This window comes from Vitis riparia, chromosome 15 (assembly GCF_004353265.1).
Source record: "Vitis riparia cultivar Riparia Gloire de Montpellier isolate 1030 chromosome 15, EGFV_Vit.rip_1.0, whole genome shotgun sequence".
Lineage (NCBI taxonomy): Eukaryota > Viridiplantae > Streptophyta > Magnoliopsida > Vitales > Vitaceae > Vitis > Vitis riparia.
The window spans coordinates 7,449,001-7,464,591 of record NC_048445.1 but is presented as its reverse complement, the minus strand read 5'-3'; the positions used below and the strand labels follow the sequence as shown (position 1 = coordinate 7,464,591).

Genomic DNA, 15,591 nt, shown 5'->3' with positions numbered 1-15,591 from the left:
GTCCTAAATGGAGGAAATGGATGAGAGGTTGTCTGTCGTCGGTCTCTTATGCTATTCTAGTGAATGGTAATGCTAAAGGGTGGGTCAAGGCATCTAGAGGTTTAAGGCAAGGTGACCCTTTATCGCATTTCCTGTTCACTATTGTTGCAAATGTGTTGAGTAGAATGTTGTTGAAAGCTGAAGAAAGAAGTTTGCTGGAGGGCTTCAGGGTAGGTAGAAATAGGTGTAGGGTGTCCCATCTACAATTCCCAGACGATACCATCTTCTTTGCTAACTCTAGTGAGGAAGAATTGCAAACTCTTAAGAGTTTATTGTTAGTGTTTGGTCAAGTCTCTGGGCTTAAAGTCAATCTTGACAAGAGTAATATTTTTGGTATCAACCTTGATCAGAATCATCTCTCTAGGTTAGCATTGTTGCTTGACTGCAAGGCTTCAGATTGGCTTATACTTTATTTGGGTCTTCCTTTGGGAGGGAATCCAACTGCTTATGGATTCTGGGATCCAGTGATTGAGAGAATCTCTAGGAGGTTAGACGGGTGGCAAAGACATACTTATCCTTCGGGGGGAGGATAACTCTTATCCAATCTTGCCTTACCCATATGCCCTATTACTTTCTTTCCTTATTTAAGCTACCCGCTTCAGTGGCTGCAAAAGTTGAGAGGATGCAAATGAACTTTCTTTGGTCAGGGGTTGGGGAAGGCAAAGAGACCATCTTGTTAGTTGAGATGCTGTGTGTAAGTTGAGGGTAAAAAGGGGTTTGGGGATTGGGAAGATTCCTTTAAGGAATCGCGCTCTTTTAGGGAAATGGTTGTGGAGGTATCCTAGGGAGAGTACAGCTCTACGGCATCAGGTCATTCTTAGCATATACGGGACACACTCAAATGGTTGGGATGCCAACACTTTAGTCAGGTGGTCACATTGTTGTCCTTGGAAGGCCATTGCACAAGTCTTTCAGGATTTTTCCAAGTATACTCGGTTGGTCGTAGGAAATGGGGAAAGAATTCGCTTTTGGGAAGATTTATGGTGGGGGGACCAAATATTCAAAGACCAATATCCAAGACTATTTAGAGTAGTATTGGATAAAAGTGTTCCCATATATTCAATTCTTGGTTCGGCTCGCCCTTTCTCATGGAACTTTAATTTTTGTCGTAATCTAACCGATTATGAGATAGGAGATCTAGAACGCCTCATGCGCTCTATTGATTGTATGAATTTATCCACCTCCGCTTCAGATGCGAGATCTTGGTCCTTATTGTCTTCAGGACTGTTTACAGTCAAGTCCTTCCTTACAGCCTTGTCTCAAACGCCTGATTCATCTCCTTTGTTCCCTTCTAAGTTTGTATGAAACTCTCAAGTTCCCTTCAAAGTTAAGCCCTTTGTCTGGCTTGTGGCACACAAGAAGGTAAATACCAATGACTTGCTACAATTGAGGAGACCCCACAAAGCTCTTAGCCCTGACATTTGTAAGTTGTGTATGGGGCAAGGAGAATCAGCAGATCATCTATTCCTTCATTGTTCTGTGACATTGGGTTGCTGGCACAGACTATTTCAGCTAGCCAAGATGGATTGGGTCCCTCCGAAAAGCATTTCAGACATGATGTTCATCAATTATAAAGGTTTTGGCAAGTCCAAGAGAAGGTTGGTTTTGTGGCAAAATGCGTGCATAGCTTTAATTTGGGTTGTGTGGCGGGAAAGAAATGTTAGGATATTTGAGGACAAAACTAGGAATTCAGAGAATCTTTGGGACTCCATTCATTTCATCGCTTTGTTTTGGGCTTTTTGCTCAGCGGGTTTTAAGGGCATTCCCCTTAACGTTTTACAACTAGATTGGCTAGCAGTGTGTAGTTCCAATGAGACGGTGTAGTGTCATGTTATTTTCTTGTGTTGTTTAGTTTTAATTCTGGCGGGAGGACTTCTCATCCTCCTTATGTACTATTTTATCTTATCAATATATTCATGCGTGGTTTCCTATCAATTTTTTTTTTCAGAGATGGTGCATAGTAGACTTATAATTCTATGCACCATATACATCGACTTCACCACATTTACTCTGCATATTACTTAATTTATTCTCCTATTTTCTACCATTATTGTTGCTGTTGTTATGGTTCTTGTTGTCATTGTTGTGGTGGTGATGGTCATCATTGTTATTGTTTTGATAAAAAAGAAAAATCATTGTTGTTATTGTTGTCACTCTCATAGGGCATTCTTTATTCATTTATTTTTAATAGAAGTTTGGTAGGTATTATGGTCTTCTTACTAAAACCTTGTGCTATTTACCTTATTAAGCTTCAAATATTTAACTTCATTATACCAGAGTCTCAAAATCATTGCTGCCACCTGCATCACTATCATTACATTTTGAAACCACCTTCATCACACTGCTGCCACCAAAACACCCTTTAGGGTGTTATAAACTAACCAATCTGAGTCTAGTATATTTTTGGACTTCCCTTTCTGTTGACCAGAACCCATGCTTGTGTTTGGGATTGAGCTAAGTTGGTATTTACCTAGACACCCTTGAACTTTTGGTCTTATGAGAGCATGAACTTTCAAGCTCAGGTTGATCTGTTCAGCTGTCTAGAAGAAAAACCACCCTGGTTTACGGTATGATTAATGGTGCTGTGTTGGTTTTCAAAAACTATGATTGTTCATGTTGCCTTACTATTATTAACATGCTCTTGCAGAAGGTAAATTATTTCAAATATCATTCCATCCAATGCATAAAGTGAACAGGAAAATGTGATATCTCATCTTTTTATATCACTTTAGACAAGTGCCAAAGATTAAGTAGTATTGTGGTTGACCAAATTGGCATCTTTGTCCCTATCAGCTTAAAAATTATTATATTTTTTCCTGTGGTTAGTTTGTAAAAATATATTACCACCAGTTGTTTCAACTTTCAAATGCTTTTATGCAGCCTAGTAATTATTGTTTATGTTCTCAGATGTCTGCATCATCATTACAATCACTTGGAGCTAGCAGCATACAGTCTGGGCAGCCTGGGCAGCCTTCTTCACTTCCACTTCAACATAGACTTCAAAGTTCTCTTGATGATAGGCATAAAGCATCTGTAACTTTATCTAACTCCACAAAACCACTTGTAGCTCCTGCTGGGGAGCCTTTGGTTGCTTCCTCGGGTGATGCAACTAGTATTGACAAGGTATTCCCCTTTTCAATTTCAATTTCATCTCACATTGCTCATTTAATGTATACATTTGGAACCACCTTCTTTTTGATTCAAAATTTAGCTTACATTCTTCTTCATTCCTACCAAAAATGCAGTCTCTGAATTCAATTAATGCTCCAGCCACTGTGTCTTCATCTCCTGGATCTATCCGTCCTCTCCGAGGGATTACTTCTACTAGTAATTTTAATTACTTCTAAATCATGCATTCTGCTGCATAAATATAGCTTTTTTTTTTCTTGTGCTTAATATCTGTATGCATGCTTAGATAACATTCATTTAATGCAGGGTTTGGCTCTGCTATGAACATTGAAACGCTTGTGGCTGCTTCAGAGAGAAGAGAAACTCCCATAGAGGTACTGTATTCTATATTTGCCTGCCATATCTTGTGAGGATCCTGTGAAGGCAGTTTACTTGCCCCTTTTGATTAAGATTCAATTTGTCACATGTTAAGCAGCACTGCAAAACATTGCCATTGACTCAGATGTATGAAGTGCTCTTCCTTATAAATTAACTTTTAATGTTTCACTTTGCCTACTCTATTCTGATTGCTGTTAGTTATGAAATGATCCTGTCTTGCAACTAGTCTTATACATTGTTAATAATTTTCATGTAGACATTAATTAGTTTTCTCATGGATAAGTTAGCAAAGTATATTTTATTGCCCAATTGATGAAGTGTATAATGAACAGGACTGCCATGTTTACCATCACATAGATGTAAATTCCAAGCAATCTTAGATGAGATTTGACAGTTTTGCTTCTCCAAATATTTCCTGTTGGTTCCTAATCTATGGATTTTATTTTATTCAGTTTGTTTTCTAAAAGGGGAATTACCAATTTCAAGTAATTGAAACAAAACTGTTGGTTACATTACATCCACTTATTTTTCAGGAGAACATGTCTGATTAATTAGAAAGATAGAGAGAAAGAATATGGGTGGTTTAATAAACTAAATTTTATTTCCGTTCACCAAATGATTGTGTGGTAATGACTCTCCCCCTGAGCGTGGTCTTTGTCTTCGTCAGGCTCGTTTTCAGTGAAATTTTTTTTCTATGCCTTGTCAAAAGTTTCAAATCCTTTAATGTTCCTTCCGGCCAAGTTTTTATGGAGCTCAAAAGTCCCTTCAAAGGTTAAGGCCCTCGCTTGGTTAGTAGCACATGGGAAGGTAAACACTAATGACAAGTTGCAATTGACAAGACCCTACAAAGCCCTCTGTCCTCAATGGTGCATTCTTTGCAAAGGAAATGGAGAGTCGATTGACCACCTTTTTCTTCATTGTCCCGTTACCATTGGACTTTGGCACAGGTTGTTCAATCTAGTAGGTTTGATTTGGGTCCCTCCAAGGAGCCTTGAGGACATGTTGGTTATTTCTTTTAAAGGCTTGGGGAACTCATTAAGAGGCAAGACACTTTGGCAAATTGCTTGCCTTACTTTGATTTGGATGGTGTGGCAAGAAAGAAACAATAGGATCTTTGAGGATAAAGGGAGAATGGAAGAGATGGTTTGGGATTTGATCCGGTTTTATTCTTCTCTATGGGCTTCTTGTACTGAGGCTTTTAGAGGAGTTCCTCTAAGCATTCTACAACTCAATTGGATTGGGGTTTGCGTTTCAAGAGTTTGAAGATTGATGGGGTTTCTTTTGTTTTTAGAGTTCTATTGTTGGGTGTTTTTCCTTGGTATTTGTGTAGGAAGGACCTCTCATCATTCCCTTGGTTTTTTTCTCTTTCTATTGTCTTTTTTTCTCTCTCCTGTATTTGTTCTTTTATTAATATAATCTTCTTCGTTTCTGATAAAAAAAAAAAAAAAATTGCCTATTTTATTGGAAGTTAAAACTAAGGAAGAAGAGATTTTTATTATTTTTTTCCCAGTTTTATAATAGGTCTAATGTCAAAACCTTTCCCAAAAAGCTTCCCATGCAAAGAAACCTACTTTGGTTGGGACTGCTGAGTTCCAATTAGCATTCAAAGGGAAAGAAACTGTTCTTTCTTGCCCTAGAAAGGAATAGAAGGAATTGACTTTAAACTTCCCCTTCTTAGCATCAATCCCTTCTAGCCTATCATCTTCATTCTTTCTCACCGCCTTTCCTTGGGGCCTTGAGAGACACTTCTCAATCCTTTCCAACTCCCAATCAATCAAATTCCTTGAAAATAGGGATTCCAAATCCCAATCCTCTCCCTGATGGTCCCAAACATTTGCCACCTAAGAATCCTCTGTCAAGGATATGAATTATAAGAAGGGGAAAAAAATCTCTTAGTGTTGATTTACCATACTAGATATTTTTCCAAAACTGCACCCTTCTATTATTACCCACATTGGAAAAGGTTCTTCTATTAATGGTGTCCCACCCTCTCCTAATTACCTTTCCCAACCCAACGCCAAAACCATCGCCACTTTCCCTAGAACACCAACCCTCTCCTTCTCTCCATACTTCCCAAAAATAACTCTTTTCCAAAGAGGCTTGTCCTCAGAGGCAAACCTCCACACCCACTTTCCCAATAGCACCTTATTGAGGATTGAAAGGTTTCAAGTGCAAAGGCCTCCATTATATTTCTCCCTACAAGTGATATCCCATCTCACTAGATGTGGTTTTTTCTCCAAATAACCCCCACCCCACAAGAAGTTCCAATGAAACCCCACCCATTGCAAGACTTATTTCCTGTTTTGTCTGAGATTGCTTTGGACAAGCATGCTTAGGTGGTGGATCTTCAAAATGAGGTGGGCAATCTTGGCCATTTGTCCCCTCGCTTTTGGAGAAGCTTCCATGATTAGAGAGTTGGTAATGCTGTATGCACTTCTCCAAAATCTCGTGTTAGCTGTTGGAAGAGAAGGTTTTGGTGATAAGATGGTTTGGAAGCCAACAAAGAATGATAACTTCTCTTTTAAATCATTATACTGCTTTCTAGGTCTGAGATGGTTGGAGTCTTTTCCAGCAATGACAGTTTATGATCCTATGGCAGTTTCTAAAGTCATTTACTTTTGTTAGATGACCGTATGGGAGAAAATCCTTACAATGGACCAGCTCATCAAAAAGGGATCGGCCATCTATATTCTAGTTAATTTAGCTAGGATTTTTGGGCTTTATTATTTTCTTTCTTCGTGTTTTCTTAGGCACTTCTCAAGTATTTGAAGGAGCTGCTGCCAGGGAATTGGAGTTTTGTTTGTTGGAAGAAAATAAAGGAGGTTATGGAGCTTGCTCCTTTGTTTGTAATTTAGTGCATTTGGAAAAATTGGAAATAGAGACGTTTTGAGGACAAGGAAAATTCAGAAATTTTAGCCTGGAGCACATTTTGAAAACTTTGTTTTCTTGGTGTAGTTTCTGTAAGTTAATGTTGATTCCTCATTAGATTTTATCGATAGTTTAGGTATGAAATAGGTTTTGTCCATTTTTGTTCTTTTTTTGGTGTTTTCTTTATGATACCAATTGTGCGCTTCATGCTCCCCACCCCCAACCTCTCTCTCTCTCCCATTTTATTTTATTATTTTTGTTTTTATTTGTCTATAAATATAGTGGGTAGTGGAGTAGTTGTTTCCTGTGGCAGTCCTTGCTCATGCATTTTTCTGAAATTTTCAAGGTAGACTAATAGATTTCTATGCTGCAATAGTTGGTGCAACTATGACTACCAGCTTTCTCTCATGTGTAGATCCTTGATTTAATCATTTACTTTTTTGCTGTTTGCCTTGCGTGTTCTTAGTCATTACAACCTTGCTAAATCAACATAGCCAATCAGACTACCATCATCTCCTGTAAACCATACACTTTGCCTTTCCTGAAATCTGCGTTGCCATGTTTCTTTGAGCTTGGCAGCATTGGCTAATAAATGACATATACTAGATAGATGATGTGGTGCCTAGAGCTTTCTGGAGGTTAAATGGAACAGTGGCATAAATATGTTGGAAACATATGTTTTATTGTTTGTTTGCGAAATTGGGTTTGTATTCTTACAAGTTTAATAATTTTTTCCTTTTGGCTGCCCAGCTAGATATCATAAACCTCCTGCGTCTGGGCCATACTTCTGCAAATCAGTTTGAATGTTTTTTCCATGTTTTAACTTGGCTTTGTGACTGATCATATTAGGGTTTTGGTCATTTGGTAGTTTTGAGATTCATTAAAACTCCCTGTTAGGAGGTTTTCTACGTGGCTGTTTTCAGTTTTGTTGATGGAGAGCGAAATGTATTGATTTATGTATCATATTTGTTATCATTTACCTTGATTCTGTTTTCCATTCTCCATTGCCAGTAATAACAAACACTTGATGACATCCTAACTCATAGCCATCTAGAAGCCTGTCTAATTGTAGTGGGTCTTGCTTCATCTAGTCTAAAAAAGTAAAGAATGAAGATGGGCTTCTGCTATTCTTTTTGTATCTTTTAGTTTCTTTTATTTAGTTATTTTGGATGGATTCTAAATGATCATCTATTTAGAGACAAATGTTTGTATGAATAGGAAGGACATGGAATTGCAGTAGATCCTCTATTTTTCTATTTTAAGCTTTCTGATCATAAATGAAATCATTCTTACGGTATGTTGAAAGCTTTTCCTTTATTTTTCTAGAAGAGTTAAAGATCTTGAGGTGAAATAGTTGGTTATCAGGAACCTGATTAGGTACTGGTTCTGTGCATGGTTGGGTTTTCAAGCTGCCTGTATATATTCTTAACTAGAACAGAACTGTCAAAAGCTTCGATCTGTAGTAGGGCAAAAGCTTGATACTTAGTAATCAAGGCATTGACAATCATAGGTATATTGAGAACTGGATAACTAGATGCCGATTATAGGAACTGTCACCTTTGAAACAACTCTTTGGACCATGTGAGCGTATTCCATTTTTTATAATGTTGCAGCTCCTCATTTTACTTTGCTATGTGTTTTTATCTTTCCTATAATTAATCATTTATTATATCTAATTTCTGTTTTGCAGGCCCCAGCATTAGAGATTCAGGACAAAATATCATTTATAATTAATAATATTTCAGCTGCAAATGTTGAGGCTAAGGCAAAAGAATTTACTGAAATTTTTAAAGAGCAGTACTATCCTTGGTTTGCGCAGTATATGGTGATGAAAAGGTTGCAATCTTGATGAGTTATTTTTGGTTTTATGTAATATTTATGTATGCCGATATAATTTTTTTTCTCTGTGTTATTGATACTACCCCTAGCGTCCTCCTTCTCATTTCTTCTTATATTACCTCTGTAATTCATATCTGACTTGTCTTATTGACAGAGCAAGCATTGAGCCGAATTTTCATGATTTGTACTTGAAGTTCCTAGACAAAGTTACTTCAAAGGCCTTGAATAAGGAGATAGTCCAAGCCACTTATGAGAACTGCAGAGTTTGTTTCCTAAAACCATTTATTCATTGATTTGAATACAGTTATCAATGGAAACAATTTCCAGCAAGAGTGTATTTCTTTCAGGTTCTTTTGGGATCAGAGCTTATAAAATCAAGTTCAGAAGAGCGTTCACTGCTAAAGAATTTGGGTAGCTGGCTTGGGAAATTTACAATTGGTAGGAACCAAGTTCTGAAGGCCCGTGAGATAGATCCCAAATCATTGATCATAGAGGTAATATTCTTAGTAATGCTGGCTTGAGGAGTAAATTATGCCTTGCTAACTTTCTCTTCTTTATCTTTCAGATAGAAATGAATGTTATATTTCTTGGTCTATCATTGGATGTTAGCTTCCTTCTTTTCTTATGCTCTTTTCCTTGCATGTCAGGCATATGAGAAGGGGTTGATGATTGCTGTAATTCCATTTACCTCCAAGGTACAGTTACTCCGGCGATTGATATGTACACTGGTCTGTTCATTATGATTTTACAATCTATTACTTGCTGCAGATCCTAGAACCTTGTCGGAACAGTATAGCATATCAACCTCCTAATCCCTGGACCATGGGTATTCTTGGATTACTTGCTGAGATCTATGTACTGCCAAATTTGAAAATGAACCTAAAGTTTGACATCGAGGTACACAATTGCTATTATTGCTCATATGGCTGAATTTAGCACTTAGATTCTGTATTTATTTATGTATGTGCCATATCCATTTTGTGTTTCAGGTCCTGTTCAAGAACCTTGGTGTGGATATGAAAGACATAACACCAACTTCTCTCCTTGAAAACCGTCCAAGACAAGTTGAAGGGAATCCTGATTTCTCTAACAAGGATATTGGGGCGTCCCATCCACCAATGATTTCTGAAGTTAAATCTGCAATAGTATCTACGCCAAATAAAGTTGAGTTACCTGTTGAGGTTGCCAGTCCTCACACTGGTGGGCACACACATTTGTTATCTCAGGTTAGTATATGTTTAATATTTCTTATTTGGATGTTAGCCATTATGATTTCTTCTTTCTTTCCTCCTTTTCTTTGGCATCTTGAATTTAAATTGATTTGATGGGTCAGTATGCTGCTCCTTTTCATCTTCCTACTGGAACATTGATGGAGGATGAAAAGCTAGTAGCTCTACGCTTGTCTGATCAGCTACCTTCTGCTCAAGGACTGTTACAAGCCACCCCATCACAATTACCGTTTTCTGTTAGTCAGGTCTGGTTCCATTTTCTTCATTCTTCAGTGTTCTAGATTTTTATCGCTGCGGTCTTTACTGCTAATCTGGTTATTGTGTTGCTTGCAGCCTACTACCCTAATACCTAATATTGGAACTCATGTTATCATCAACCAGAAGATTAGTGCTTTGGGCTTGCACTTGCATTTTCAGAGGTTTGAAGCCATTGCAAAGAACAATATTTTCCTGTTTACGAAGTATATTGATCATTGGTCCTTTGATAAATATTATCTCATTTTTTTTATTGTAGAGTTACTCCAATTGCCATGGATAGAGCTATCAAAGAAGTATTGAGTGGTATGGTTCAGCGGAGTGTTAATATAGCTTCTCAAACGACAAAGGAGCTTGTTCTAAAGGTTTGTCTATGGTTGTGCAATATGGTCACATAATCGTATTTATATGTTTTTCTTTTTCTATCTCTTTCTTTCTTTTTTTTTTCACTGTAACCAAATTCAATGGTAGGACTATGCCATGGAGTCAGATGAGGCACTCATATATAATGCAGCACATGCGATGGTATCAAATCTGGCAGGAAGTTTAGCTCATGTAACATGCAAGGTTTCATATTCCACACTAAATTTGATAAGTTTGGTGTTCCATTGTCATTTGAATGTCTGCTTCTGTTATTTGGTTTGTAAACAGTGACATTTGTTACTGCTAGGAACCACTACGGGCTTCATTGGCAAGGCAACTGGGGAATTTGCTTCAGGGTTTGACTATCTCCAATGAACGTCTAGAACAAGCTGTACAACTTGTTACCAATGATAACCTTGATAAGGCCTGTGCAGAAATGGAACGAGCTGCAGCGGATATGGTTAGTTAGCTTCATTGTTTTGCATGTTTATTTTTGGGGTCTGGTTACAGTATAGGAATATACTTTTTCGGTACCTACTGAAAATGCATCATTAATCAGGTGGTACATTTTTTGGTCCCTTTTTTTGTACCCGTGTACCTTGGTCCCATTTTTTGCATCCTTGTACCTTGGTCGCATTTATTTCTACCCTCGTTCAACAACCTAGATCTCACCATATATATTCAACAGTCCGGATCTTTTGTTCTGTAGGTACCACTATGGTACCATCATATTTTTCTCTGTTTTTGTATTTAAAACCTTTTGCTTTAGGCTGTTACAGGTTTCATTATCTAATCCCACTGATACCTTCTATTCTTGATTATGTAAGTCTTTTTTTGTTTACTATTCCACTGCTCATGTGTGTGTGTATGTAGTATCTATGTGTGTGTGTGTGTGTGTGTGTGTGTGAATATGTGCATTAAACGTGTTTGCTGATATCCGTCATGTAATCTGTATGAACTGTCAGAACCTTGAACCACATGAGGAAACACATTGCTTTGATAGTCTTTGGTAGGGCTTTCAGCTTTATGATAGGGGGAACTCAGTTCTTAATATAAGTTACCCTTGAGTTCCATCTTTTAAAATCAGTAAGTGACATAGTGAGATTTTCTTAATATTCTTTCCCTTTCATGTTTTTCTTTTTCGTTTTTTTTTTAATACAAAGCAAATTAATTCATTGATATGAATTTTTGAGTAGAATGAAGATATAAAGTTCTTCCAGAATTTACAAAAGATGATCAAAAAGGAAAAGAAGAAAGATCTTCTTGTAAGGAAGAACAAATCTACCATACATCTCGAGAATAAAATAAAAACATGTACAAGCTAGAGAAACCATTACAACATTCAGGGGACAGGGGGTTGGTTTGAAAAAATTCTAAAGACCATACCACAATGGTCTCTAATCACAGGTCCAACCCCTAATTGACCTGGATTTCCTATGTCAGATCCATCAACATTTAATAGCATGTGCATCATGCCTGTGCTTAGGGAAACTTATCAAAAAAATCATGGCTGTGTTTAGTCAAATGTAAAATGAAATCAGCTTAGGTGTATTCTGGCATGATATTAATGTTCTGCTTTATTGTTAAAGTATTTTCATGATATGATTTAAATGATATATGCACAATCAGCTTATTTCATGGAAACCATCATAGCAAAAGGTGACTCAAAGAATAATAAAACTTTGTTATGGAAAGAAGTATTTGGGAAAGCCCACCTAAGTCTTTATTAAAGTTTTTTCTCTTATACTCTATTTTTGTGGGAGAAATTTTGTTCATCAGATAGTGTTTTGGGGTTAAGAGTGATGTTCTCTTGATGGTGCAACTGGTTCATCCTGGACTTGAAAAAGAGACAACCTCTGTTGCCAGTTTCTGTGATCCCCTTGTCCTAAAAGATGCACAAGTTTCAAATCTTAGAACTGTAAATACTTGTAAATTGATTTAGTTCCTGTAGTTACTTTCCTGATTCTTGACCTTCTAGATTATTGATTGGATTGAAAAAATTCTGTTGTTTTACACTTAGCTGTGACTTCTATCCTCTTCATTTCCTCTTTGTTCCCTCCACAGGATTCATTTCCTCTACATTCTGCAAGTGTTACCCAACTGTAGTTTGTGTAAATAGGAGATTATATTTTACTGACTGTAGAGGAAATATCATCAATCACTATGGTTTGGGGAAAAACTTTCTTAGCATTCTTCTGAATTTGGTCTTTTAACATTCTTTTCCATATGGTTGTGTCATGCTTTTGAGAGGCTTTGAGCTTGTAAAAAAAAACTGTTTCTTCCTTACTTTGTGGATGGATTCACTCTGCCATCTGTGAGAGTGTGTACAGAGTAGAATGTAGTGCTCCATCATCATCATCATCATCATCATCGTTGAAATTAATCCAGAACTAGGTGTTAGTTTGATTGGATTTTGTTATTAAAACAAGCTTCTGCAATGTTTCTCAGGAGCATTTCTTTTGGAAATAAATGTAAATACTGCTAGGATAATCCTAAACAAGTTGTATATGGCTCTTGTTTATTTCATGAATTGCACTCAAGTGCATGGCATCAAGAAAACCACCAATAAAATTTTCAGGGAAAGTCTTAACTGCAGAAGGAAGTTGTTGTTTCTTCTTCTCACTTAAATGATTGGTCAAAGATTCAAGATGATAAATCAATCCAATTCATCTGTGGCAGCATGATTTTAACTTATTTGTGGGTATTTCATGTATACAGGCTGTACAAACAATTGACAAGGAACTAGAGATACGACTTTCTTTAAGAAGGAAGCACAGAGAAGGTATTGGTTCCACTTTTTTTGATGGAAGCATGTATACACAAGGTTCTATGGCTGTTCTACCGGAGGCCCTGCGCCCTAAACCTGGCCACTTATCCCTTTCTCAGCAGCAGGTTTATGAGGTATAGACATGCCAATATTTTGTATGATGTGTCCTGTATGATTTGGTGCTTAATGGTATGGAATTGATGAAGGCATTATAAACCTTGCGCTCTCTTTTCAGGGCTTTGTTCAGCTTCCTAGGCAAAATCAATCTAATGAAGGCTCAAACATGTTGCCTGCTGATTCAGCTCCACCTGGTGGTGCTGGCCAGTCTGTTTCACATGGTTCAGCGTTAGTACAACTTGACCCCACTATTTACTCATCTAGCCCTGGAAACTCAGGGCTCATGGCAGTTTCTCAGTCCTTGGATTTCGTCACTGAGGATCTGGAGTCTACTTCAGTTCAGCTCCTTAGGTGTTTTTTCCTTTATCCAGTTCCTTTGTTTCTCAAATTTTCTAGTATTCATTTTCCTGTCTTCTCAAATATGTTCCTTATGTTTCAGTGCTTCCTCAACTCACATGGGAATGGGGGATGGTGTTATCAAGCACATTTCCGAAAATGATTCTGTTGTTGCTTCATTTCCTTCAACTGCTTCAGCCTCTGATTTGCATTCTGTGGAACCATCCGATGCTGTGAAAGTTAGAGGAATTTTGTCTATTATGAGTTTTTGTGCTGGGAAAGACTTATTTCTTGTCACTGATATATGCTTTTAATTTATTGCAAGGAATTGGTAACTGCTTCACAATCATTTCCTTCAACTGTTGCCTCCGAGCGCCTTGGAATTAGTATCTCAGAATCTTTGGTCACAAGGGATGCATTGGATAAGTATCAAATTGTTGCAGAAAAGGTTGTGCATATCTCGTTTTCTACCTCCTTTCTTTAATTCTTTCTTCTTAGTCTTCTTTAGTTGTGTGTGTGTTGGGCAGCTGTTGGTGCATCTGCTCAGGCTCTTTCTTATGTATCATCACTCAATTCAACTCAACCTCAGCCAAAACCTTTTACCCAACCACATGGGTCCAGCTATATGAATTCTTTTTCACCATCTAGCTTTACTAAGATATCGTTTGTTTGGGGCTCTTTCTCATGCATTAAAATTCAACTCTACTCCAGTCAAATCAACTCATCCAAGCCTTTGTCCCAAGTCCCAACTACATGGGTCTGGCTTCATGAATTGTTTTTTGGGCCATCTACCTTTACTGAGACCAGATCTTCCATTAGATTCTTGACAATCGATTCTTTTCTTGCTGCCTTTTACCTGCATTTTTTCGACCTAACCTCTTGTCCTTTGGCACCTTCATTATGAATCAATCACTCCTTTCCATTGGTGTATTCATTGATGGATCTTCAGTATTTCATGGTTAAAACTTCTCAAATGACTAATCCTTATGTTGTCCTCAAGAGGTGTATCCTCTACTTTCTTCAAAATACACCATTTCTTTATTTTCCTGTGTTAGCTACAGAGTCAATGATTCTTTCTTATGCTTTTTTTCTTGTCTTCTTTGGGTTTTCCAACATTGCTTCTTTTGCATGAAATTCACTTTACTTCAAATTGCTCTTCTGATTTCCATTTTTCTTTGTTTCTTGAAACATGGTTTCAGCTGGAAACTTTAGTAGCTAATGGTGCTAGTGAATCAGAGCTTCAGGTATGTTTCTTTTTAACTTCTTGGTGGGTGTTGCCAGGATATTCCTGATATCTTGTTGATTATATGTATCAATATAGAAGCTCTGAGTTTAGATAACGACATAACTATGTAATTGCATCCTTTTTGCACCATTCTTTTTTTCCTTTTGTCCTTAGTGTTTTAAAAAGCTATTGAGGGTTTTTTTGGTTTTTTTTTATCAGAAGCTATTGAGGGTTATGCCTTGAGGCTCTACAAATTAGCCTTGAGGCTATGCCCTCTTATAGTAATTGAGGCTTAAGCCCCACCCTTTCGAGGCTTGTAGCTTTGAGGCTGCAACTTCAAGGCTGCTGAGGCCTATGCCTCAAGTATCCTAAGGGTTTTTGGCCTTTGTGGGCTTTTAGTATACATTTTTGTTTTAATGGGTTCTATCATCTATACTTTTGTGGACTTTTGATATAGACTTCATGAGTTTTGTATTGGGTCCCCACTTGGTCAAACCTGTTATGAAATAAGGGCTTATTTGACTTCCAATTAACCTTTTAAATGGAAGGGAAAAAGAGAGATTGAGAAGAAAGAATAGGGGAATTGTTGATTGTCCTAGTGGTTAATCTCATATACAATCATTATCTTATCATTGATGTATATGAAAAAATACCATTGCAGTTGGTGGACGAAGAAGGAGAATGGGTAGATATTAACACTGATAGGGAGGATAAGATAACAATTGGATATGATTATATTCCTTAGAGGATCCTATTAGTCATAGTGATAGTAATGTTGAAAATTATTTGATGAAACCATGAGAAACAATTGACACGAAATAAGGGATGAAGAATAATAAGTTCTGTCTATTAGATTGACTATACACACAGTTTATATAGGAGATTACAAGAGAAGAAATAAGAAATAAGAGATATAATAGGAAACTAACTTATTCCTAAACTAACTTATTCCTAAATCATAAAACTATCTATTTACAGAAATAGGAAACTAACATAATAGGAAAATAATTCTCTTAATCTATTTACAGCTCAACACTCCCCCTCAG

The 15,591-nt window shown here is 37.2% G+C and overlaps 1 protein-coding gene across 1 annotated transcript in view; it reads left to right on the top strand.

The window, feature by feature from the left end:
• Positions 1-15,591, top strand: part of LOC117932274 (CCR4-NOT transcription complex subunit 1) — a 74,900-nt gene that overhangs the window by 27,121 nt on the left and 32,188 nt on the right. The window contains exons 15-33 of the mRNA XM_034853446.1: positions 2,947-3,162; positions 3,285-3,366; positions 3,475-3,542; positions 8,105-8,250; positions 8,408-8,516; positions 8,601-8,747; positions 8,901-8,948; positions 9,022-9,150; positions 9,243-9,479; positions 9,587-9,727; positions 9,816-9,901; positions 9,997-10,102; positions 10,209-10,304; positions 10,408-10,560; positions 12,819-13,001; positions 13,103-13,335; positions 13,424-13,559; positions 13,646-13,768; positions 14,520-14,564. Coding sequence (XP_034709337.1) covers positions 2,947-3,162; positions 3,285-3,366; positions 3,475-3,542; positions 8,105-8,250; positions 8,408-8,516; positions 8,601-8,747; positions 8,901-8,948; positions 9,022-9,150; positions 9,243-9,479; positions 9,587-9,727; positions 9,816-9,901; positions 9,997-10,102; positions 10,209-10,304; positions 10,408-10,560; positions 12,819-13,001; positions 13,103-13,335; positions 13,424-13,559; positions 13,646-13,768; positions 14,520-14,564 — 2,484 coding nt within the window. The remainder of the gene's footprint in view (positions 1-2,946; positions 3,163-3,284; positions 3,367-3,474; positions 3,543-8,104; positions 8,251-8,407; positions 8,517-8,600; positions 8,748-8,900; positions 8,949-9,021; positions 9,151-9,242; positions 9,480-9,586; positions 9,728-9,815; positions 9,902-9,996; positions 10,103-10,208; positions 10,305-10,407; positions 10,561-12,818; positions 13,002-13,102; positions 13,336-13,423; positions 13,560-13,645; positions 13,769-14,519; positions 14,565-15,591) is intronic.